Here is a 25,225-nt window from a genome sequence, read left to right as displayed (position 1 = left end):
AAAACGCTTGCAAAAGGCAAGCATATCAAAATATACAAAACCGAGCGAAAACCGAACAAACAAACAAAAAAAACAAAAATACTTAAACTGGACTATGAATGCAACAATGAAGTCTAAAAAATCTAACACTTAGTACAACCGTAATGAACAAAATGGAATAATCCCACAATGGCGTGCTGTAGTCAATGCGCTTAAGAAGTCCCGTAATTGTAATGAGTCACAGTTATGGCGCTGGAGAGTTCCCACACTCGGGTGCTGAAAAAAAATGTCTGAGAAACGAACCCAGACAGTAACCCCCCTGGCGGACGCCCCCTGGTGGACCAGCTGGATTGGATGGAAGCAACGCGTGGAAGGTGCGCAAAAGAGACCCAGGAGTGGGGGATCCACTGACGCTCGTCCCGCCCATAGCCTTCCCAGTCTACCAGGTGCTGGACACGGACACGCCCGCCCGACTCCTGCAGTCTAAAATCTCCTGGACAGTGTACACCGGCTCACCATCAATAAGGCGTTAAGGTGGAGAAGGACTAGGGGGAGGAGCCAAAGGACAGAATTCCACTGGCTTGATCAGTGAGACGTGGAACACAGGATGGGCAGGGCAGACAGAGGTGGTGCCAATCTAAACAGATAGGGTGGATTGAGTGCCAATTAGAAGGAGTTCCATTTTAGTGCTGTTAAATTTTAAGAAGTTAGAAGTGAACCAGGATTTTATTTCAGAAAGGAGGGAGGACAGGGAAGTGGGAGGGAATGTGGAATTTGGTTTGCAAGAGAGGTAGAGCTGGGTGTCATCTGCGAAGCAGTGAAAATGAATGTTCAATTTGCGAAGGATATGGCCAACGGGGAGGAAGTAAGTGATGAAGAGGAGGGGGTCTAGGACAGAGCCCTGAGTCACACCATTAGTGGCTGGGGAGGAGAAGGATTTGAAGCACTTGAGCTGGACGAACCATTCATGTGTTCTGAATGTTGGAGGAAACCGTAGTACCCAGAGAAAACTATGTGGAGAACATTATTTTGTGACTGTTGTTAAAGCGCTTTTAAAGACTTTTATACATTATGTCCACTTCATGTACTTACTATAAATGACTTTTTGGTCAAAAAAATTCTGTAGCTACTAAATGTTAAAAAATGTCTCAAAGATTATAGTTCAGTTCCATTGCCAGTGAGCATAGCTCTCACAAAATCCAATATAAGAGCTGTCATTTAATTTCTGTCATTCAATAGTGCTTATTGACACTGTCAGAGATTAATTTTGTTTATTATTTTAGGTGTATTTTTCCGTGCTGTATGAATGCACTAAACCATACTGAGATGTATGGATAGTAATATATTAATTAGTTCATATAGACACATTTAAGAATGAAAAATGCTCGAAAATCCGCCCACAAACCACAAATAAGCGACGACTGTATTGTTTTTCAACTCCTTTATTTAAATGAACTCTTAACATCCTTTGTTTGTATGGCCTTCTGGAGGGTGTTGAAACCACCTATTTATTCAACTATCTCCATACTCTGCCTGTTCAAATAGATTCACATTTTGCACTTCACTCTTATCTAGAGGTGTTTACATAAGAAGAAAAAAAAACTTGTGAAGCCCATCCATCCATTATCGTCTACACTAATCCTGCCCCGGGTCGCTGAAGGATGAAGGCTATCTAAGCTGATGTTGGGCAAAATGGCAAATCACACTCACATACACACCGTGACTGAGTCGGAACTGAACACCCACACTGTCTGCTCGGAAGCTAAGCGAGTGAACCAGTAGAATATCAGTGAAACTAAAATCAGGGCAGCTCTCTCTTATTCTACACACAAACAAAATAAGCTTTAGCTTTTAGATACTGGAACAGAGAAATAGCATGATTCATTTTCCTGATCATGACCTTATGAGTTCATAAGGCTCAACCCTAACTGCCTCATGGGTCAATAAAAAAAGATGCAATGTTGTATGCCAGTCATGCCCGAGCCGTTGAATGACGAACCCGGGGCCTGGAGGATCAGGAAGTCAGACAGACACTCCCTCAGGAAAGTCAAAGCCTTTCCCAGCTGATCTTGGGGAAAACACAAACTGTGTGCTGGACAGGTCAGCTGTCAATCACAGAGCACATGTAGACAATGGGGGAAATAAATCATAAATATACATTGGAAGGAAAAAAAAAAGGAATCTGATATACTTGCAGATTCTGCTCTTATCTTCTCTGGAGCAGCTGTTCGAAAGCTGGAGGACCCTGCTGAGGTTTGATTGGTCCTGACAAAACACCCTTTCTGCTCCTGGTGCAGCAAAACTGCATCAAAAAAGTCAGGGTTTGGTTGATACTGTGAGGAAATATGGTTATTATAAGGAAACTTTGATGTATGGAAAGCAGACTGAAAAGGAAGGGAAAGGAACCAGCAAGTGCAAGTTGAAGAGGAGCTAATTTTATTCCGCCTGCCTCTTGGGAGAAGACCGGGGAACCGTTTTAATGAGAGGGACGTGGAAAGAGAGAAAGGTGCATATTTTAGGGTGCGACACAAAGGGATGTGTGGGGAAGCAAGGCAGTGACAACAACAACAACAACAAAGAAAATGAGCCGAGCGAAAAGAGCGAGAGAATCAAGGAAATGGTGATGATTTCATTGGACAGACTGACTTTACGATCTCAGTTATAGAACCAACGGGCGAACCATACACTGCAACTTTAAGCCTCTACATTATGCATCCTTTTTTTCAGCAAGTGCACACAATGTGCTTCAGTAGGCATTTTTATTTGTGCTAGTCTGTAATAGAAGCTTAACGCATCAGTGTTTTCAAGATTTTTTGCGTGACTGTGCACGACGGAGTGTGTGAGTGAGTGCACGTGTACGTGTGTATAGTAATCTGGCTTTAAATGCATTGTTATGCTGCAAGTGCAGTAGCCTTGAACTATGAAATATTCAATTGGCAGTATCTAGTTTAGCGTTTCTTCTTGCGGTACCTCCCCGCACAGAGCAGGTGCACTTTGGAAAGTTAAAGGGGAATTCCATACAAGACTTAAACAGGTCACTACATTGACTTCAATTTTTCAATAGCTTCTGACTGAAAATAATCATAATCCATCCATCCATTTTCTTCATCATTTTAGTCTTCTGTTCCGCGTCACGAGAAGCCGGCGCCTATCCCAACAACAGTGTGGGTTTGGTACGATCAGGGTGCCGTCCGCTTTTCAAGTCTGCTGGGTTAATCATTAGCTTTTTGAGACCCTATAGAGGATAAGCTCCGTGTACTTTGATAATTGTTATTATGTCCTTCCTCTTCTGTAATATACCCTTGATATATCATAGATACCTGTACATCACGGAAATCTTTTGGCACTTTAAATTCACTAGTAGATTTACTATTTGTATAATTATTATTATAAACCGGCATAATCCTGAACCCCTCTGCGGTAACTAAGAAAAGAAACAGCATAGTATAGTATGTTATAATTCCTACAAAAACATAAGGTCAACACAATACATGTTGATTCCATGTTTGTTAATTCCCAAGTATTTTGGGGACATATACAGAACAAAATGCAGAACGATTATCCAGCTGTACGTTACCTGGAGTTTGACGTGATTTGAAGACCTTGACCTTTCTGATGAATTTTGACTTTGGATATAAACAAGTCGATTATTTTCAGACTTTCAATCAGCGGATGGGTTTTTAATTCTTGGCCTTCTGTGTCCTGTGACTCATCCACCGTCTGCTAATCATCATGATTATGTTTGGCATAATGACAGTGAGCAGACAGGTTTTCGGGAGGCTTGTTTATCTTTGCTGTCAAGACTGGACAGAAACGTAGCATTGCAGCTGGCAACAAACAGTAGAGTGGAGCTGCTTCCTGGTGTGGCAGCAACACAATCAGGACTGTTGTACCTAATTAGTACAAAGACTTGCATACATTGATGTGAGGTTACCACTATAAGTTTGGTTGTTAATATTATTGATACATGCAATACACACAATAAATAAAAGGTTAAGTTCTACTCAACATTATAATATTAACTATGAAATGGTTCTCAAATATTTTACACCAACAACACTGAAATAATAAATTGCTCAGCAAGTACCACTCTGATGAGCAGTGTTAAAATACAACAGTGAAGTCGGCTTAGGTTTCCATCAATAACAAGACAGGGGTTTTAAAGTATGTTTAATGATATTGCATGTGACTGTAAAATACGAAAGAAAAACATATATAAAGTTAACTTAGATGACAATTCAATTAAAATGAATTGCCTGTTAACTTAACAAAAATTTGGTTGTAATAAAATAATAATAAAGCACAAATTCTTAATGATTAAATGCAAATGTCTTGTATTAAAAAGTTAAATACAACTGAAGTGTAACTAGGCAGTGATTCTTTCACATACTTCTAAAGGGAATCCCTAAGTGATACTCATACCCAACTTTGAGGATCACTGATTTAAAATGGTTGGAGTTTTTACTGTTGTGATGTCCATCCAACTCGAGGATCCACGCCTCCCGTTTGGGAACGCAGAGCGCTGAACGCTGAGCTAAAAGTCTGGGCTGCCAACTAAGCCCGAAACCAAATTAGAAGGCATGGAAAGTGACATTATTTTTTTCTGAGCACGCAACTCTAGTTAGCATCTGTTACACATGGCCCGAAATACTTCCGTTGACGAATGGGAGAAGAGATGTGGTGGTGGGGTGCGGATAGACCTTTCTCAAAGTATATGTTCCCTCGGTCCCAGCAGGATGGCCCCTCAGCATCCACATTGATTTTACTGATCTGCGACACGTGCACCTAATTACATTTCTGTTGCTGTACAGCTGTGGCTGCACCCTGGCCCAGCCCTCTCCACGCCACTGGTCCACCTGTTCCATAAACTTTAATTTTGTTGCCCAACACAAAAAAAAAAAACCTTTTTGTTTGTTTAACTTAGTTGACTTTTATTCTGAAGTAAACCCTACGAAGCAATTGTTGTAGATGCTTACTTGGCTTGGAATGTAAATGCACACTAAGGTAATCAAATATCTATCTATCAATCGACCGATAGATATGTGATGTGGAAAAAAAATCTCTCTCTTCATATACATATATAGAACAAAATGTTATGTTATGTATATATATATATATATATTTATATATATTTATATATATATATGTGTGTGTGTGCGTGTGTGTGTGTGTGTGCGCGGGGGTGTGTGTGTGTGTGTACGTAGCTTGGATATATATGCAACTGCTGAGATTTCTTCACTTCAGTGCAACTACTCAAGGCTAACCGCAGTACAAAGTCAAGTTTCATCGCCAGAATAAGATATCCAATAATGTGCAGCAGAGAGGTGAGGATAAGTAGTTTAGAAAATGCATGCACAAAACATTGAGGCTGCACTGTGTCGTACACATTACAATCACGACCGTCACACTACATGGTGTGAAAAATTGTTTGCCTTCTTCCTTATTTCCTTTTTTTTTTTTGTGCATTTGTTGGTTTTTTTGGGGTTTTTTGCTTAACAAACAAATGTGAATAATATAAGTGAACACAAAATATTAGTTTTTTATTATCAAAGGATAAAAATAAAAATATTAAAAATAAATACTTTGTGTAGGTCGGGTCTCGTCAAAAGAAATTCACACACCAGGATTTCAGCACTTCGCCGGAGTGGCAGGAAAGGGGAGATGAACTATTGCCCCACACTAAAAACACAAACATGTACATCATTTGCATATGATTCAAATGTGGGAAACTGACTCTTTTTTCATTCAAGTAATGTCTTTTTGTCCTCCAAAATGACAACAGCCTACCACATTTTAATCATGTGCAACCGATGTAGATGTTCAAATTAAATTAAATTCAAATGACTTATTTAAGTGGAGTCATACGTCAAGAGTGTTGGAGCAGATTCTCGTCAAGTATGTCTTTGTACATTTCTGGATTCTACCTGTCCTTCATTCCTGACTGGGAGACTCCCTATTCCTGCCAGTGCAAACCATCTCCACCGCATTATGCGGGGTCACAGTGCCTGGGATTCACCCCAAAGAGTTCAATCTTTGTCTCATCAACCCAGAGGCCGGCGTCTCTTATGGAGTTGGGAGCTTCTCAGGTGCTTGTAAGGCAAATTCCAACCAGGAGTGGCTTCTGTCTGGCCACTGCATGACACTGTATAGGCGTGGTTGGTTTATACAGGAAGCTTCTCCTCTTTCCACAGAGCTGTGCCAAAATGACCATTGGCTTATCGGTCACCTCCTTTGTCCCCTGATCATTCAGTTTAGCCAGTCAGCCATCTTTAGAAAGTGTCCTTGTGGTTCCAATATCATATTCATTGAAGCAAAGGAAATGTCTGAGGAAGTATACTTCAGTGCTTGAAAAGTGAGGCGTGCCAGCGTCGCAACCAGCAGGGTTTCTGTGCTGAGCAAAGCTACAGTGGTTGATTGGCAGTACTTGATGATCAGAAGCTGCTCAGTGTTTTTTCGCCATCTCAGAACAGAATCTGGCTGCCGCTGTCGATTCCGCACCTCTTCTTTCCTAATGAGTTAACGGTTGGGAGCTTCCACTCAGTGGAGTATGTGTGTGCTCTGGTTAGAAGCTCTGCACACCCGCAGTGTATATTTTTAGAAGAGCGGGGGTCTTCTGTTACAAGATGAAAGCACCAGGGGGACTTAACACATGACATTTACATGCCATCATTAGTTACATGGCTTTGCTGGGTGTGTCTGAATTTTTGCGTGTGATGTGCATGTAATAAATAATTAACTCTCTCACACCAAAGATGACATTTTATTTACTCATTTGTTTATTTTTACAAAATATTTTTTTTATTAGATGTTAAAGTAAAAATATTAGGAATGAAGGAGGTCAAAATAGAATGTTTTGAAGTCCAAGCTAATAGCAATCTTGCTTTTGATTTGGAGCACCATTCACTTCTGTTCAGATCAGCGTACAATAACGCTCAACACCAAACACCACTCCGTTGCCCCTGGTTACAACATGAATTTCTTCTCTTCCCCGCCCCAAGTGTCATTCTGACCTCCTGTTTCCATAGCAACAACAATAACCCCTTCTTAACCCAGGTAATTTGTTCTGGGTCAGAGTCTTCCACTTTTTATCAGGTCAAAATGTGGCTCAATTTGCGATGAGACAAAATTAAAAAGTTAGGTTGGTTTTACAAAGTGCTCGTTTATAACTTGAATGATAAATAGGGAGCCTTTTATCAATTAAAATTGAACATCTTATAGGGATACTTGATTGGGCTAAACATTGGTACTTACTGTACAGTATGTAATAGTTCTGTAAAAATGTCATGTAAAAATTATGTCAGCACTAAAATTCACCCCCAGAAAAACTATAGTGATTAAAGGTTTATTTTGTGACTAATTTGAGTAATTTGTAATGCTCCCAATTTGTTCGGAGACTACTTGATTGACACAGCAGAGAGGCCATATCAATGAAGTTAGGAGGCAAGCATTGTAAGATTGTTTTCTGGCTTGGCTTGTCTCGTTTTCTTTTCACCTCATGTCTGAAAACGGCGACCAATCACTACCACCAAAATTCATATGCCCTTTTCTGCACTTCAATCTGTGAAAACAAAAATGTGATCCGCACAATGTCATTCATTTTATTGACATTAAATGTGAGCTGCTATGAGAAAAAAACTGAAATAAAAAAAATAAACAAATATTGTGAGGGTCGTTTTTATTTGTTTTTTAATGGTTGAATTGGACAAGAGCGGGAATGTGCATTTGAATTTGGATGTGGAGGGAATTGCAAGTTCAGATATCCTTTTTTGTATTCCCTCGGCTGGCAACTTTCATGCATGTCATATGGTGAAGTCTGTTAGGCACGGTCCTTTGCGAAAGAAGCGCATGCAAGATAAAAAAATACTGTACTGTACATACTGTAAGTTGTCATACTTGACAGACCATTCAAACATACTCAAGATAGCAACCTAGGCTATATTGCTGACTAGTGAGGGTTGTTTTAAGAGTAGGTAGTTAACAGATTTTTCCCAAACTAATTTATTACATTTTAAATTTTCTCAAATATCATATGCCTGATTAAAAAAAAAAAAATTGTGAATTGAGCTTGTTATTGAAAAATGGACCATCCTGGCCAGGTGATCGCTTTAATGTTGTTGTTGTCCCAGTAAGTTAGCAAGAAATCTGGAGAGAGATATTTAAGCATTCTGCGCTATATTATTTTCATTTGATCAACTTTAAGCTTTAATAAAAGATTGTGACATGGAGTGACATTGGTGCCAATCCTGGTTTTACTTTCAGCAATTTGTTCAATTACTGCAAATCCGACCAGTTGTGGTACTGACAAGCATGCAGGACAGCAGTACGTTAAACAAAAACATAGCATAGCACTGTGGCGGGATACACACAGCCTACAATTGAAATAAAAGATGATATATAACTTATTCGTTTCGGCACCAAATTGTACAACTTCACACCCCTCTTTCTGTCTTTTTTCAAAAATATTATGGTAATGAAAGAGAGGGGGAAAAAGTATTTGGTGATTCTCATTTAATTAGTTCTTTCTTGGCCTGTGCTGTGAAATATCCACAATTACATATACATTTCACTGGTATTGTTTTGTAAAATTGTGCAACAAATAAATGGAAACCATGTTGTAGGTACTTTTTTCGTCTCTTTGGAGTCTACAGAGCGTATCACAGCCATGTCTGTGCAGAGACCCATGTGACTGTAAACCACTTGTCTTTTTTGGAAAAGCTTTTTAATATTTCTGCCATTCTTCTCTTTTCCTCCTGGAGCGGCATCTCAAATCCGAGCTCTCAGGTGATGATGCCATATTACTGCCAGGCTTGCCTGTCGTTGTTATATTCACCAGCTGGCTTATAATGAAACATCTGTCACAGCAACAGCACAATTTGGTGTAGCATTTCCATCCATCCAACCATCATCTGGACCGCTTCTCCTCACGAGGGTCGCAGGCGTGCTGGAGCCTATCCCAGCTGTCTTACGGGGATAGTCGAGGTAAACCCCGAATTGGCCACCAGCCATTCCAGGGCACAATAGACGAACAATCCTTCACATTTACAGTCACATCTTGGGACAAGTGTGGTCAGACACACACTTAATTGGCTCACGAGACAAGCTTCTCCTGAAAGGTCCATTTTAAAAATGGCCTTGCAAGAATATCTGAAATCCAATCTACACTATTACTTCCATTGGCCATTGTGGGTTAAAAAGCAAGACTATAGTTTAGAATTCAGGGGTGGGCAAACTTTTTGATTGGTGGGCCACAATGGGTTCTAAAATTTGGAGCAGATGGATGGTGTGTTTTGGTAACCTCGGCTCATCGGAGAAAAAAATTATTCATTTTAAATTAAAGTGAACAAAAGCATTACATCAATATATATGTATTTGAAAAACTACGGAATTTAGAAAATAAAACATTAACAAGGATTATTCATTTAATTTTTTTCAAGTTCGGCGTGCCGGATTAAAATGTTTAACGGGTCGCATGTGGCCCCCGGGCCGTAGTTTGCCCACAACTGGCTTGGAATTTTTTAGCGCTGCCTTCTCACAAGTGATGATCTAATCACAGGACACGTTTGCACCTTCAACGTGAGGCCAGAGAGAAGGCTTACTGTCTCCAAATCTTAATCTGATTGGCTATTGCAACTGTCTATCAACTCTAAGAGCCCGTTCACTCACACGGCACAGAGGCCTGCTCAGTTGATTCTGAAGGTGTACTATGAAATATGCGGGGCAACACAAACCAGCTGAATTCTAATTGAATAAAAAACTCTCCCCTGCAAATGTAACACTGGGCTATAATATGAGATGAATGTGAAGAAATAAATAAACTTTTATTCTAAATATGGTCATGATTATATTAGCACATCAGAGAATGTCTTGACCGCCCAACACTGGTAAGGAGGTCATAAAAGTAGTTAATTGTGACATCAGTTGTACCAAAATGGGCATCCTCTACTGCAAGTTCATTAATCTGTAGTGCTGCCATCTCACCATGTTAACAACAACAAGGCGGACACGACATGCTAAACTGACATGGTTTCACAAACTGACTTTCTATTATCTGCCATTAAACACCATCACGCTGCATTAAAAAGCACCTTTGTGGGCAATGGCAGTCAATTATTGGCGGGCAAAGTAGTATATCTGGCTGTTAACAGGAACCATCAAACCATTTGTGCAAATGAGATCTCCCTTAAGGGAGCTGGATAGGCTGCCAGTGGGTTTCAGATAGTTGGATGTGCAGTCAAGGCAGGCGTTGAAATATATCCTCTTTCAGTCGGCAATTATCCGCCATCACAGAGGACGACTCACCATCACGATAAAACCCCATTGCATCCCCCAAAACACGCATACACAAAGTTCCTCATGAACCTGCAGATAAAGCACATCCTCTCCGCTGCGCAACGTTGTGTGCTGCCACACTCCTCTAATAACATGATTATGTCCAGACAGCAGATTGATGATGATTACATATTACGGTATTCTACTCTGCTCTGTGACACAAAACAGATAAGAGTGAAGTGAAAACTGATCATCCACTGTGTCTCATCTCTTCGTCTGAAAAGACAGACCGATGCAGGGTGTTTACACACAGGAAATTATCTTTCATTCAGGAGATGGGACATAATCACAAAGAATAATTGTATTCCGGTTCCGGATCAACTTTGTTTTGTGAATTGTTTGTATTTACCTTACTGATGGTTACACTCAATTACATTGGTATTTTTCTACATTAAGGTGTAGCCCGACCACTTTGGCTTTCAGATGAGTTGGAAGACCTCCCAAAAAAAAAAGAAAGAAAAAACACATTTTTCACTCACGATGCGGTTCATTATACACATTAATAATCACTGCTCGGCGTTAAATATAAAATACATGTTAAAACCAAATCCTGACAATATGAAGTGCGGCACATTCCCTCCTTTGCCCTTATGCAGTCATCACTAAATGATGGATTGTATAAGTGGCGGATAGAGTAGATCTGACTCATTAGTCTTGCTGCTTGTTAAAATGTCAATTCAAAGAGTTGAGCTGACATTTCTATGACACCAATGTTTTAATCTTCAGCCAGTGAATCAGTTCTTGGCGAAATCATGACAAGCAGACATCATGGATGACATTTGAAGCTTTGTTGTAGGATGTTTTATTCGGACAGAGAGTGGACATGTGTGGAAATTGAAATACTCTGCCTGATTTAATATTATAGATGTACAATGGGAAGATTTATTTCATGTGCTGATTGGGAAATGATTCCTTACAAGATTAATTACAAAGTGCTGTTGTTCTGTTTTCATTGCACTTCACTTTTTCTGCATTTTATCTTACCTATATCGTTTATCCTGTTCTATTCAAACACAACTTCAAGGTTAATGACTAAAAAATTCAACCCTGGATTATTTGAAACAACATTTTCCCATTTTTATTCCCTCCATTCTGTTTCGCAACGCTACTCGACAGCCCAGAAATATGAATAAGATGAGACATGCACAAAACATAAAATGCCATAAATTCACGATTGAATTGATCAGATTGCTGGCAGCCTCACTGACCACTTTTCTGCTTATTTTTCAGTTATTGACATTCCATTTCAAATGTTTGGCAATTCCATGAAGAATCCATTTAAGAATAAACGCCCAAACAAGATTGTTGCGTGCGATGTGTTTTCGTGTCTTGATACCTAACAGCAGTCTGTCACTCTATGGAGAAGCAAAACAATCGTCTTAGTTCATTTAAAACAATGCTTGAGCAGGTGTTCAGTGAGATGCAAAATTATTTGTTTGCTGCGTGTGTGTACCTGGTGGGATGTGGTGATTGATTGGGAAAAAAGAAAGAAGCTGACAGATCAGTGACATTAAGTTTTGTACCTCATTTATCCTCTAAGCACACACAAACCAACAATGTCTGAGACAAGACAGCTGATAATAAGGCAGAGATAAGGGAGCTTTAAGTTGGATTAAGAGTTAGCGGAATGAAGACAGAGAAGAAGATGAAATAGTAGCAGAATTGTCTACCTAGGTGCTTGCATGCTCATGCATGCACATGTGTGCATGTGCTTTACTGGTACAGCAGGAGAAATATGGTGGTGCCCTCGTTCTGAAAGCAGGGTCACTTCCCCATTCTTCCTGTTGCTATGACAACCCATCATGCAGAGCCCCAAATCTAAAGCTTAAACAGCATGAAGGGAAGAGAGAAGCCGTTGGGGGAGACAAAACCAACAATTAAAAAAAAAAAAGTATTCTAACCCTCTAGGACAAGAATTGCACTCAAGAACTAACGAGAATGAAGATTTTGTTGTCTAGTCTCTTTGCGATGATGTGTGACGGATGTGAGATACAACTGGGACAACCAGCAATGCTTCCTTTAGATTGACGCTGGAAAATAAAACATGACCTCTGGAGACCATTTCTTCTCTCTCTGTCACACGTTCACATGCAAACATGCACGCCACTCTCATGTATTTTCCCCCTTAACTCTTTCACACCGCCTTGCCTGTCCAGAAGATATTGCCTCCCTTGGTGCTCATCAAGCATAGGTTCAAAGGCCTGACGCAGCTTGCAGAACTGAAATGCTGGAATCATTCCAGACCACAGCTTAGCCCATTTCCTAGTGAAAGACAGCAGAGGAGAATTAATACAAAAAAAAATCTCTAGATGCAAATGAATCGGCTTCTGTTCGCAATGTTCATAGCACGAATTAGCATGTCAAAATACTTTGTGGAGTGCGGCGGGAACTTGAATTACCCTGAAGTCGTACAATTCCAAATTTGACCAGAATCTTTGGCCATCATATACGTCCAAAGTTTTAGCTAAGCATACTGTCAACATGCTGTCACAAAAGAGCTCAGCATGAGACCTCAAACCACACCTCAGTGTATTTAGCTTTTTCGGTGGCTTTTTGCGACACCTACTGTGGCTTTTGTGAGGGCTGTTAAAAGGAGAAGTCTGCAAGGAGACGAAGATTAATGACATGAGGGCGATAGCGCGTGTTTCAATAGAAGGGTGATGAGTATGGAGCATCCTGAAAAGACAGCAAGAGGAAGGCCTCAGAGAAGGTTGATGGATGGAGTGAAAGAAGACATGATGTGTTAGAGTGAGAGGAAAATCGACTTTGATGGAAAAAAATGACATGATGTGGTGACCCCTTATTGGACAAGCCAAAAGGAAAAGATTTGGAGAAACAGCAACATAATTTTTGTGAAATTTTTTTTCGACATCTGGGGTATATGGAAACCGCGGTTTGACTGTGTTTGTTATCTTTAATGCAATTTCAAAATGGCATTCATTTAATGTATTTTTATTATTATTGTGATTAAATGTGTATTTGATACTGTACAGAATTTCATTATATTCTAAAGTCTGACCAGGGATTAAGAGTAGTAGTCGCAGAGGTTAGACGTTTTACAACACTGTACTGGAAAAAGTGAAGCGGATTCTTTGAGAGGCTGTTATTACCGCATGCAGGGCTCCTCACCTGAAATGTGCACTTAGAATTGTGTTTTCAATGAAATAATAACAGAAATTGGCCGTAAGAGTGGCAAGGTCAGACAGATGCCCTCTGGTTTCACCATAAGCGGCGTATTGTCCGTTCCCCCAGTTTAAGGCTTGAGGCTACATTGTAGAAAATACTACAAAGACATCTAACGACACTTACATCGACATATACTTTGACATCTAACAAATGTTTTGTCTCGCGACACGTAGCAACGACATTGTGAAATGACACATTCCAATTACATGACCAAACTACACGTCAACACACTCACAAACAACCCATATCAGCAAGCTGGTATATAAAAAAAAATTTGCTTACTGTTGCAGGATTGCTTGCTTTTGTGCTTTGTTGCACTAATGTTGACTAAAGTTAGCTCAAAGCGCTCCTGGAACAGATTGTTTGACAACCAATTGCCTCCCATTTTGCAGAATTTGGAAAGAAAGAAATGTGGCATTCGTAAAAGTATGCACCCACACATTATTAGACGAAGGGACCCAACCGTAACAGCAGTCTGATTCTCCTCTAATTGATGTCAAACTGTCATGGGAACGTGCCAATTTCCAGCATAAGCCACACTCCCACTACCAAAAACATCATTTCAAGTTGTGACTCCAGCAACGCGGCCTTTTTTTCAGAATTTTAGTTTTGTATCAGTGTGATTGTATTCATGCAATTATTTTGTTAGTGCTTTGGGAGATTGCTTTGGTTTTAAATGACACAACAACCACGTCAGTGACACAAAAGCTTCTGATTACTGAATGACTAATAAACACGCGGAGGATCAAACAGCTTCTCAATTATGTTTGCTCGATGAGATCGTGTTTGTATTGTATGAATCAGCCATGTATTGTGTCACTTAATTGTTTTAGACCTAAAACGCAATGATATCAAAGCTTCAAAATTTCCCAATCTTATTTCAACGTGAAAAAAATGACAACAATCTAATCGTTTCCAACCTTCAAATATAAACACTGATAAGACAGCTATTGTATGTTTCTATTTTTCCTCCAGTTAAAAAAAAAAATTTAAAAAATGAACAAATAAGAAACTGATGGTGAATGTCCCAACAACCAAAACTAAATGTCATAAGTGATCAAAACAATTACAGCAAAGGATTTAGTTTTTTTTCTCCATGTGGAAAAAAAATAGATATCGAACAAACGACAAATATTTCAGTGAGTGACCCAGACGGACATGGACCAGAGATGCTGTCAATCACCATGAGTAATTTAGGAGTATGAATACAGTAGATGAGTTCTCTGCCTTCACTGCGTGGAAAAATGTCTGCTGCTCTGCTTTTTCTGTTGTACTGGTGAATTCCTAAGAAGGTTTAACTGGGTTTGCTGGCTGGGAACAGTAAACTGGGTCACTGCTGAATACCAGTGCCTCGGTTCTCAGTGCTGCTTCACTGCTGTGCCAGAGCGAGCTAGGTTAGAAATAGTTATGGCCATCAAGTCTGAATAAATATCTGAGCCCAGGCGAAACGGAAGAGTATCCATTTTGTTCAGGAGAGGTTATGCCAAGCATCTTCAAAATAATGCAATGCGTGAAAGCACTACAAATGATCATTCTGTGCTCTTAAGCACACCCTTCTGAATGCCAGCCTCCATATGTTTTCGCCTAAGGATCACGAGAAGAAGGAATTGTGTGAGGCGGGACAGAAAGAGAGCTATACAAATGAGCCAGCCTTTATTTGCTGACTTCTGAGAGTGACAGTTTTGATTGTCTGTTTTGGAAATAATAAACTTGAAGCATACTGCAAATGCGATGGTTGCACATCAGCCTGACTGTCGCCATTCCGTATTTGTGGATTAAAACGACGGTGAATGAAATGAAGATTTGTGGATGAAATGACATAATAGTAGCTGTTAAATTAAGTACATTTTTATAGTGCTTTTGCTACACCATTTGCTGTACAAAATGCTTTACCAGGATACAAATTCACTCTTTTGAAAGCATACCAACGCGCAAACCGCAATGATCAATCAAAACGGCAAAGCCCAGGGTGTCATTCACCCATTCTTTTGGGAGGGACGCTACCCCCCGTGTCAAAGAGGAAAAGACCCGTGCGGACTGTTATGAATGCAAAGTTGAAAAGCCAACACCTGTGATGGCATGCGGCTGTGTTTGTGCCGATGGCATGGGTAACTTACACATCTGTGAAGGTGTGGCAGTTGAAATGAGCACACACGACTGACTGTGAACACGTCTTTATTCCAAGACTGCCAACAACAGAATAACGCACAATCACAAATTCGCGCCAACAAACATTAACATGAATACGCCCCCAAACGGGATGCCTGCTGGGTGAGAGGCATGGTCCTAATGTCCGCCACACAGCCCCCCCCCGAACACCCAGAAGGTCGCTCAGAACGAAAACCTCACCGGGGGCTTCACCGGCCTGCCACAACGACTACGCAGGCCATCCTTTAGTGGTGCAGTTGAAACCCGGTGGGCAGGGGGGTCAGGCGAGACAGGAGCGGGAGCACGACACACAACGTCGTCGCGCGGAAGTGAGGGCGTGGACTTTGGAGGGCGACCGCGGCGAGGGACGTGGGCCGGCAACAGCACATCGCCTGCAACCAAATGAGCTGGTTTTAGCCTATCTACCGAGACGCACTCCCTTCGCCCACCCATATCAAGCACAAAACTCTTATCGCCGCGCTCCAGCACCCTAAACGGGCCGTCATACGGTGGCTGCAAGGGCGAGCGGTGGGCATCGTGGCGCACAAAAACAAAACGGGCTGACATAAGCGCGGACGGCACGAATACCTTGGGAACACAGTGGTGAACCGGTGCAGGGCTCAGGGGCCCCCCCGACAAAAAGGAAAAGGGCGGAGCGTCCAAACCGTCTGGCAGAAATTCACCAGGTACGCGAAGCGGCTGACCGAGCACCAACTCAGCAGGAGCGGCGTTAAGATCCTCCTTCGGCGCTGAACGTAAGCCGAGCAAAATCCATGGCAGACGGTCGACCCAGTTACCGTCCGATAACGCAGCTCGCAGCGCAGCTTTAAGTGACCGGTGAAAACGTTCGCACAAACCGTTAGCCTGCGGATGGTAGGCAGTAGTGCGGTGCACGCGCACACCCAACGATACTGCCAAGGCTGACCAGAGCTCAGATACAAACTGGGGGCCCCTGTCCGAGGTGATATCGGACGGCGTGCCGAAACGCGCGACCCAGGACGACAGAAACGCACGGGCTATATCCACCGAGGTCGTGGAGGACAGAGGAACCGCCTCTGGCCACCTAGTCGTCCGGTCCACCATAGTGAGTAGGTGAGTAAAACCTTGCGAAGGGGGAAGGGGACCTACCAAGTCCACATGCACATGGTCGAACCTCCTGGCCGGAATCGGAAAAGGTTCAAGGCTCGACCTGGTGTGTCGGTGGACTTTGGCACGCTGACATGCTACACAGGCCGCTGCCCACATCCTGACATCCTTACGAAGCCCGGGCCAGACAAACTTTGCCCCAACCAGCTTGACCGATGCACGGACGCCAGGGTGTGACAGGGAGTGGATCGAATCAAAAATCCGGCGACGCCATTCCAACGGAACTACAGGACGAGGGCGGCCCGTGGACACATCGCAGAGGAGAGCAGTGCGACTGCCCCGCAACACCACCTCCTCAAGCTTAAGAGCCGTACTCACTGCCTTGAGGTTGCGGATGTCAGGATCAACGGACTGGTCGGCAGCCATTTCCGAAAAATCAACCCCGAGCTGGACTGGACACACGATCGCGCGCGATAAACAATCAGCCACAGGGTTACACTTACCGGCCACGTGCCGAACGTCCGTCGTAAACTCTGAAACGGCCGCCAAGTGCCGCTGCTGACGGGCCGACCATGGTTCAGTAACCTTTGACATCGCAAACGTAAGTGGCTTATGATCCACGTAAGCCGTGAAACGGCGTCCTTCAAGAAGGAAGCGAAAGTGGCGCGTCGCAAGGTACAAAGCCAACAACTCTCGGTCGAAAACACTATACTTGCGTTCGTTATCCCGCAGCTTACGACTGAAAAACGCAAGAGGCTGCCACACATTTGCCACGAGCTGCTCAACCACTGCCCCAACAGCTATATCAGAAGCATCTGTAGTTAAGGCAACTTGCGCAGTCGCAATCGGGTGGACCAGGAGAGTCGCACTCGCCAGGGCGTACTTAGTTTGTTGAAAAGCCTGTTCCCGCCGTGCAGACCACTCGACAGTATCATTAGCTTTCTTATTTTTCAAGGCATTGTAAAGAGGATGCAGGAGGTGGGCCGCACGCGGGAGAAACCGGTTATAAAAATTAACCATGCCCAAAAACTCCTGCAGCGCCTTAATTGAGGCCGGGCGGGGGAAATCCACCACTGCCTTCACCTTGGCGGGCAAGGGGACCGCGCCCTGTGCTGAAATCCGGTGGCCTAAGAAATCAATCTCAGCCAGACCAAATTGACATTTCGCTGGGTTAACGATCAGACCATGCGAATCAAGACGCTTGAAAACCTCTGTTAAGTGCGACAGATGTTCCTCTGGTGAAGGACTGGCCACCAGAATATCGTCAAGATAAACAAACACAAAGTCGAGGTTGCGCAACACAGAGTCCATCAATCTTTGAAAAGTCTGTGCTGCCCCCTTCAGTCCAAAAGGCATGCGCAAGAATTCAAAAAGACCGAACGGGGTTATCACCGCGGTTTTGGGCACATCTTCCGCCTGCACAGGCACCTGGTGGTAACCACGGACCAAGTCCACTTTTGAAAAAATGGTGGTGCCCGCCAAACGGGTGGAAAAGTCTTGAATGTGTGGAATGGGGTAACGGTCATGCGTAGTCACATTGTTAAGGCGACGAAAATCACCACAAGGCCGCCAGGAACCATCCCTTTTAGGCACCATGTGTAAAGGCGAGGCCCACGGACTGTTAGAACGCCTCACAATCCCCAAACGCTCCATTGTAGCAAACTCCCCTTTTGCTATCGCCAATTTGGCCGCGTCAAGGCGACGCGCGCGAGCAAAAACAGGCGGGCCGACCGTGGGTATGAAATGCTCCACCCCGTGTTTAGTGCATGCGGTGGAAAAGGCTGGAGTCGTTAGGGAGGGAAAGTCTGTCAGCAGGCGCTGATAAATGTCACCCGATGCCAAATAATTCGCATGCGTTAATGGCCCGAGTCCCCCAGCCTCACACGGAAAAGTAGCAAAAGAAACAGCGTCAATCAAACGGCGGTTTGCGACATCAACGAGCAGTCCATGTGCACACAGAAAATCCGCGCCGATAATGGGAACCGTGATTGCGGCAACAAGAAAGTTCCACTGGAAATCACGTCCATGGAAGCACAGAGTCACCGACCTGGAACCAAAGCTGATGATGGGCGAGCCGTTAGCCGCACACAGGGGTGGTCCGCAAACGCCGCCCGCCTTGTCCACGGCGGAGGGTGTAAGCAGGCTGACTTGCGACCCGCAGTCCACCAGGAAACGTCGTCCAGAGGACGAGTCTGTAAGGAAAAGCAGCTCGCTCTCTTTGCCGGCGCCCACAGCCACTACTGAACGCCGGCGTTGGAGGTTCCCGGAGCTTCGTAGGTGCAGGGGGGAACACAACGCCGAGCCCTGGCGCCGAACCGCTGATGGAAGAAGCAGAGAACCTTCCCACGACGCTTTCGAACGACCACCGCGGCCACCGTTGACGGATCCACGTCTGGTGTCGTCCCAAGGGTGGAATCGGCCGCCACACTTTGCACGGCGAACCGTCTCGTAGCCAGCAGAACTCGATCCGCTTCCTCAGCCAAACCTCGATGATCGCCGGTCGCCAGACAAGCGGAGTTAGCCAACACTGCGCGCACCGGAGATGGTAGCTGTCTCAGGAAAATGTGCGGGAAAATAAAACCGCCCTCATCCGAACCCAAGAGCGACAGCATATTGTCCATGAGATCCACTGCCGTGCCATCGCCCAAACCGGGCAGGGAAAGGAGCCTATCTGCCCTCTCTGAGTCCGACAAACAGAACCTCCTCAGCAGAAGCTGTTTGAGCGCGTCGTATTTCCCGCCATGTGGAGGTGCTCGCAATAGCTGCATAACACGACGTGTAGTCAGTTGGTCGAGGGACGCCACGACCATGTAGTACTTCGGGTCATCGGAGGTGATTCCACGAAGGTGGAAAAGCGCTTCCACATGCTGGAACCACGAAGCCGGATCGCTCTGCCAGAACTCCGGTAGCCTCACGGTAGCGGTGACGGCTGCAAGATGAGGGAGTTGGGGCGGCATGGCCGAGGAAGACACCTCTTCATCTACGACTTGAAACATACTCAGCGTCGGGGTCACCAATGTGGCAGTTGAAATGAGCACACACGACTGACTGTGAACACGTCTTTATTCCAAGACTGCCAACAACAGAATAACGCACAATCACAAATTCGCGCCAACAAACATTAACATGAATACGCCCCCAAACGGGATGCCTGCTGGGTGAGAGGCATGGTCCTAATGTCCGCCACAAAGGCACCATTAATTCTGAAAGGTACATACAGGTTGTGGAAAAATATATGCAGCCATCCAAACAACATCTGTTTCATGGATGGCCCTGCTCAGTTCAGCAAGACGATGCCAAACCACACTCTGCCCGTGTTACAACAGCGGGGCTGTGTCGTAAAAGAGTGCAGATACTCGACTGCCTGCAGTCCAGACCTACATCAAGCAAGAAGAGGAAAGAATTCCACCTACAAAGCTTCAACAATTAGTGTCCTCAGTTGCCAAATGTTTACTGAATGGCGTTTAAAAAAAACATAGTGGTAAAAAAATGACCCTGCCCCAGCTCTCTTGGAAAGTGTTACAGTCATAAAATTCTAAGTTCATGATTATTTGCTGGAAACCAGAAAAAAATAGGGGTTGTAATATTTCTCAGCAAGATAAAAGCTGTACTTTTCAGCTTCATCTGCCATCCTGTCTAAATTCCCTTCACACATGCACACACACGACCATGCACTCCTCTCTTGAGAGTTCACCTTTAACTCCTTTACACTGCCTCCCTTGGTACTCATCAAGCAGGGCTTCAAAGGCCTAGTAACGCCACAACTTGTAACATTGGCAACGCCTCACACTGACTATTAAACATGTGTTGAAAGCACAACTTCCTTGCTGTAATTAGACTTCCTTAAAAATACTTATCCTGCACCCAGGACACAGTAGAAGGAGGAAGGAAGCCTACTTACAGCAAGCAGCACATTTGAGTTGGACCCTTTGTGAGGCTGAAGTCCCTGTGGTTTTCTACTGTGCTGCAGTGGCCCCACAGCTCAACCTGCTGCATCCAGTCAAGCACACTCAAGGACAAGCACACTTTGAGGGCAGGGGAATGAATATTTGATATCTAGCTCTGCATCATGTGGTGAGACAATCAGTCATATGAGCAGTGAATCCAGGAAAAACCCCTCCCTTGCTGCAGTCCACCCAGCAGAGAAATCCCCCTTAATAGATGGCGATGAAATGAGAAAAAAAATGATGTGCATATCAGGACTATTTAAAGAAATGGTCATTATCATCATGATGAAGGAATACTCTCCAACATATTTTTGAATTAGTCATGAAATAGTTTAAGATTCATCTATAGACTGTGATTGAAAAAGAAAAGGAAAAACTCTTAGTATTACAATTTAAATTTTTAGTCGCAGTGAATACCGATATATAACATATCCTTTTTCCAACTAAGGGTAATAATATTACCATTCAATGAAAATACTTTTTGCGCTCTTCCCTCGTACGGCACTGGTCAGGTGTGATGCAAACTAAAGCAGAGATGACCAGCGAAAGACATTTTTAGTTTGATCATTGGAAAAATGTCATTTCACTATTGTTTACTTTGTTAGCTCCTCCCAGTAGGGATTTTATCAAGGAAGCGAGGACCAAGCCAGGAAGAAATTGTTGGAGGAATGAAATTTTCTTCCCTCAATGTCACTTCATGGACACGTCAATTAAATCTGACGTGTTTCGCAGATGAATTGTCTCGTTTGCTTGGTTATTACAGCAGCTTTAACATGTCCACAGCAGCATTCTAATCAATAAAACAATATTACTTACGTGACTGATGTATGTTATGGGCCTTGATCCTTGCTCCTCTCTTTGCACACTTATGACAGTTGAGGTCTTCAATAATATGACGTCGTGAGGGAGCCAAAGATTGAGCAGCGAGCGGAGTGCATTTAGACACAACCGCTGAATTTATCGCTTAAGTCACGATTGTCATATTGCAATAGTCCAATATCCAATCCCATTTCCAATAAAGTTGTGATGTGTTGTAAATAGGAAATAAAGACAGAATACAATGATTTGAAAAACCTTTTCAACCTATATTCAATTGAACGCACTGCAAAAACTTGATACTTAATGTTCAAAGTGAAACATTTTATTGTTTTTTTTTTTTCCAAATCTTCACTTATCTTGAATTCGCTGCCTGCAACGGATGACACTGAAAAGCTGGGGCAGGGGCATATTTTCCACTGTGTTACATCACATTTCCATTTGCAACACACTATAGACATTTGTAGGAGCTTTGTAGGTGGAATTCTTGCCCAATCTTGCTTGATGATGATGCAACTTCAGTTGCTCAACAGTCTGAGGTCTCCATTTTCACATTTTGTACTTCATAAGGCACTAAACATTTTTAATGGGACGCGAGTCTTGACTGCTGGCAGGCCAGCCTACAAAGTACCGTTTGGCATTGTTCTGCTGATATAAGCAGGATCATCCCATCAAAAGTTGTTGTCTGGATGGCAGCATATGTTGCATGTACCTTTCAGCAAAAATTGTGGCTTCACAGAAATGCAATTTAGCCAAGCCATGAACACTAAATCACTGCCATACCATCACCAATGCTTGCTTTTGAACTTTGTGTTGGTAACAGTCAGGATAATTGTTTTCCTCTTTTGCCCAGAGGACATGACGTCCATGATTTCCAAAATCAATTTCAAGTGTGGACTCATCAAACCACAGCACACTTTTTCACTTTGGGTGTGGTTGTTAAAATGTGGTTCTCGCTTTTCTGAAGTATTCCTACATACCGATGTCGGCTGATAATGCAGTACCGTCTGAGGGATTGGAGGTCTTGGTGAATTCACTGTTATTTTTTTTTTGCCTTAAATGGGGTGATTTCTTTTGATCCTCTGAATCTGTTTATGATGTTCTATCCACCATAGATGACGAAATGTCCCGGAATTGTACATTGAGAAACATTCTTAAACTGTTGCTCACACAGTTCTTCAGCAATTCTGTTATCATGGTGCATATTGTTAGGCAATGTGCAAACCATATTGGTGTGTCCCTCTAAAGCATTAACCTTTGCTACAGTGAATCAAAAACAACAAGCTTGAGAAAAATTGCAAAAGCCCATAAATATTATCTGAGTTCCACAGCTGCACTCCCCCCCCCCAAAAAAAAATAAAAAACCGAAACAAAACTTTAGATAACACTGGCTTTTATGAAAGGAGCACAAATCCAATACTGTTTTGTGAGCTTTTCAAGTGCTTTCCAAAGTGCCTGGAGGTTTTGAAACATAATCGACATTGTGTTCCTGCCGAGGTACTGACTCAGACAGGCAGCAGGAGTTTTTCTGGTTTGTACTTGACTGAAAGCCTTGCTGGATTGATTTCAAGGTAGCTTGAAAAGGGATTAATGACAGCAGCCATGCTGTGTATTTGTATGAGTATTTGGTAGGTGCTAGATAGAATGCCTCATTCATCCAGGTCGTTTCTCAGGGCATTGAATCGATTACAAATGGACTGTTCTGGTTGAGGTTTCGTCTCTTGAGCAGGCTTGAGCAATTCATGCAATTAGACTTAGTTAGGACAGCACTAGCCTGAGTCGGTGTGGAAAGAATGAAATGGCGGAGAAAAAAAGTGACAAAGAAATACATTGGAATTTCTATATTTATCAGGTCTGTCTGAGAATCACTAACTAAAACGACAAAGAATGCAACACCCCATACACAACAAAGCTACCTTTTCACATTTTTATTTTAATTTTAACAAGGAGGAATTCAAGCAACTTTTGACCTATAATCCCTGCCTTTGTCCTGTTAGAGAAGAGTTGGTGATGAGTTCTCACACAAGCACACGAGAACATGCAAACTTCAGAAACGCTTGAGTGATCTACTTCACCATTTTTAATTTCCGTCAATATTTAATGTAGCCCATCATGAGAATGCCTTCTGCTTCTAGTGATTCATAGGGATGGGTATGTATTATGAAGAGGGTTCCTTTAGGCTCCGCCCACATTACTGAGAAGAACATTTTCGCTATTATCAGCAGGACGGTAGTCAAACACAATACTCAGGACAAGCAAATAGAGATAAACAGCGTTTCCTCTAAATTGTAAAAAAAAAAAAAAATGTCATTAATGTATCTGATTGAAAAAAAAATATTCATACCAGCCCTGCCTCTCTGCTCTACTGATAAACGCCAATGTAATTTTATTTCAAGATAAGTATACGCAAGCATTCTCATAAATCCAATTGCCAACAGTATGAATGACATTAAAAAGTCATAGTTCATCACAATTAAACTGAGCAAGATGTCAACTTTCCTGATTGATCAACCAGTGCTGCAGGTATTGGAAGAGAAACAAAGAAAGAAACAGCAGCGCTCAAAATACGGGAAGCGGTATTGCATCACAGTTTGTGAGGCAAAATTAGCATTTTGCGCCTTATATTGCTTCATTGTAAATCTATAATGCGTTTGAGCCGCGTTTACGTGGCAAAACCCAGAACTGCCAAACGTTACAGAAATTACTGAGGGAATGTTAACGTTACGTCTGAAATGCATCGAGATGTTTTTTAAAAATCATCAGACGCCCTCTGCTCTCTCTGCGCGGGACTCGGGAGGCGGGAAGCTCGACAGTCTCTGTTTGACCCTGCTAAACAATCAGGGAAAAGCGTTTTTGCAATAAACTGAAGCATCTTCCGGTGACTTCCACTTCCAGGTCCCTGGGATTAATCGACAAAACAATGCTCGTCAAAATTTGTAATTTGCTCCTCAAAAGAAGTCAATGAGAAGCAAAATTGCTCCTCAAATAAAAAAAGGATGTTTCGAGCCGCAAACCGAGATGCTTGCAAAAGTAAAGCTTAAACTAAATATGTCAGTGACATTTTTGCATCCTCACATTATTGTGTGCGTGCGTTTGTGTGTCTCCTTCAGATGATGGTAAACTCTCTCTCGATGAGTTCCAGGCGTTCTTCTCTGATGGCACGCTGAATGAGGAAGAGCTAGAGAAGTTGTTTCATACCATTGACTCTGATAACACCAGGTGAGAACAAATCCTGCATTCGAGTTTGGTGCACTCACACTTTCTCCAGTTACTCTGTTGGCGCACAGTAACCTTCTGTTCTAAATACCCAGTTGTGATACACATATGCTGACATACATTATCCGAATGTGTCCTTCGGGTCTTGGAGCCTGTACAAAGGAAATTAAAAACACACATTATAGCTTGTTTAAATCTGTTAGTTTTTATGAATAATTTTAGGTGCCATTTATGTGAGATTTTAAGGTGGCAGCAGAAAGCAGGACAGGCCTATTTGAGTATAATATACAGCACTCAAACTGGTCAAAGATTTTGTTCTTGCCAGTTGTGTGAGGTCACTCTCGTGCTGTGATTTTTTTTGGGAATTTTTAATCAGTGTCATCATAAATAAATCAAATATGTGCAAGTCACAGGTAAGTTTGTCGTTGTAATCTTCACGTCACCAAGCGAGTCCCAAGTCACTATGGAAATAAAAAGCAAGTCAAGTTGAGTCACCACCAAATTTCAAGCAAGTCCAG

At 42.8% G+C, this 25,225-nt stretch overlaps 1 protein-coding gene across 1 annotated transcript in view; it reads left to right on the top strand.

Moving 5' to 3' along the window:
* The window catches only part of necab2 (N-terminal EF-hand calcium binding protein 2), a 118,595-nt gene that overhangs the window by 12,156 nt on the left and 81,214 nt on the right, over positions 1–25,225 (top strand). Inside the window, exon 3 of the mRNA XM_088299526.1 lies at positions 24,602–24,710. Coding sequence (XP_088155652.1) covers positions 24,602–24,710 — 109 coding nt within the window. The remainder of the gene's footprint in view (positions 1–24,601; positions 24,711–25,225) is intronic.

The sequence above is a fragment of the Idiotropiscis lumnitzeri genome, chromosome 6 (genome assembly GCF_059441095.1).
Source record: "Idiotropiscis lumnitzeri isolate Australia: NSW breed Sydney's pygmy pipehorse chromosome 6, RoL_Ilum_1.0, whole genome shotgun sequence".
NCBI lineage: Eukaryota > Metazoa > Chordata > Actinopteri > Syngnathiformes > Syngnathidae > Idiotropiscis > Idiotropiscis lumnitzeri.
The sequence above is the reverse complement of the archived record's forward strand: the minus strand, read 5'-3'. Positions and strand labels throughout refer to the sequence as shown.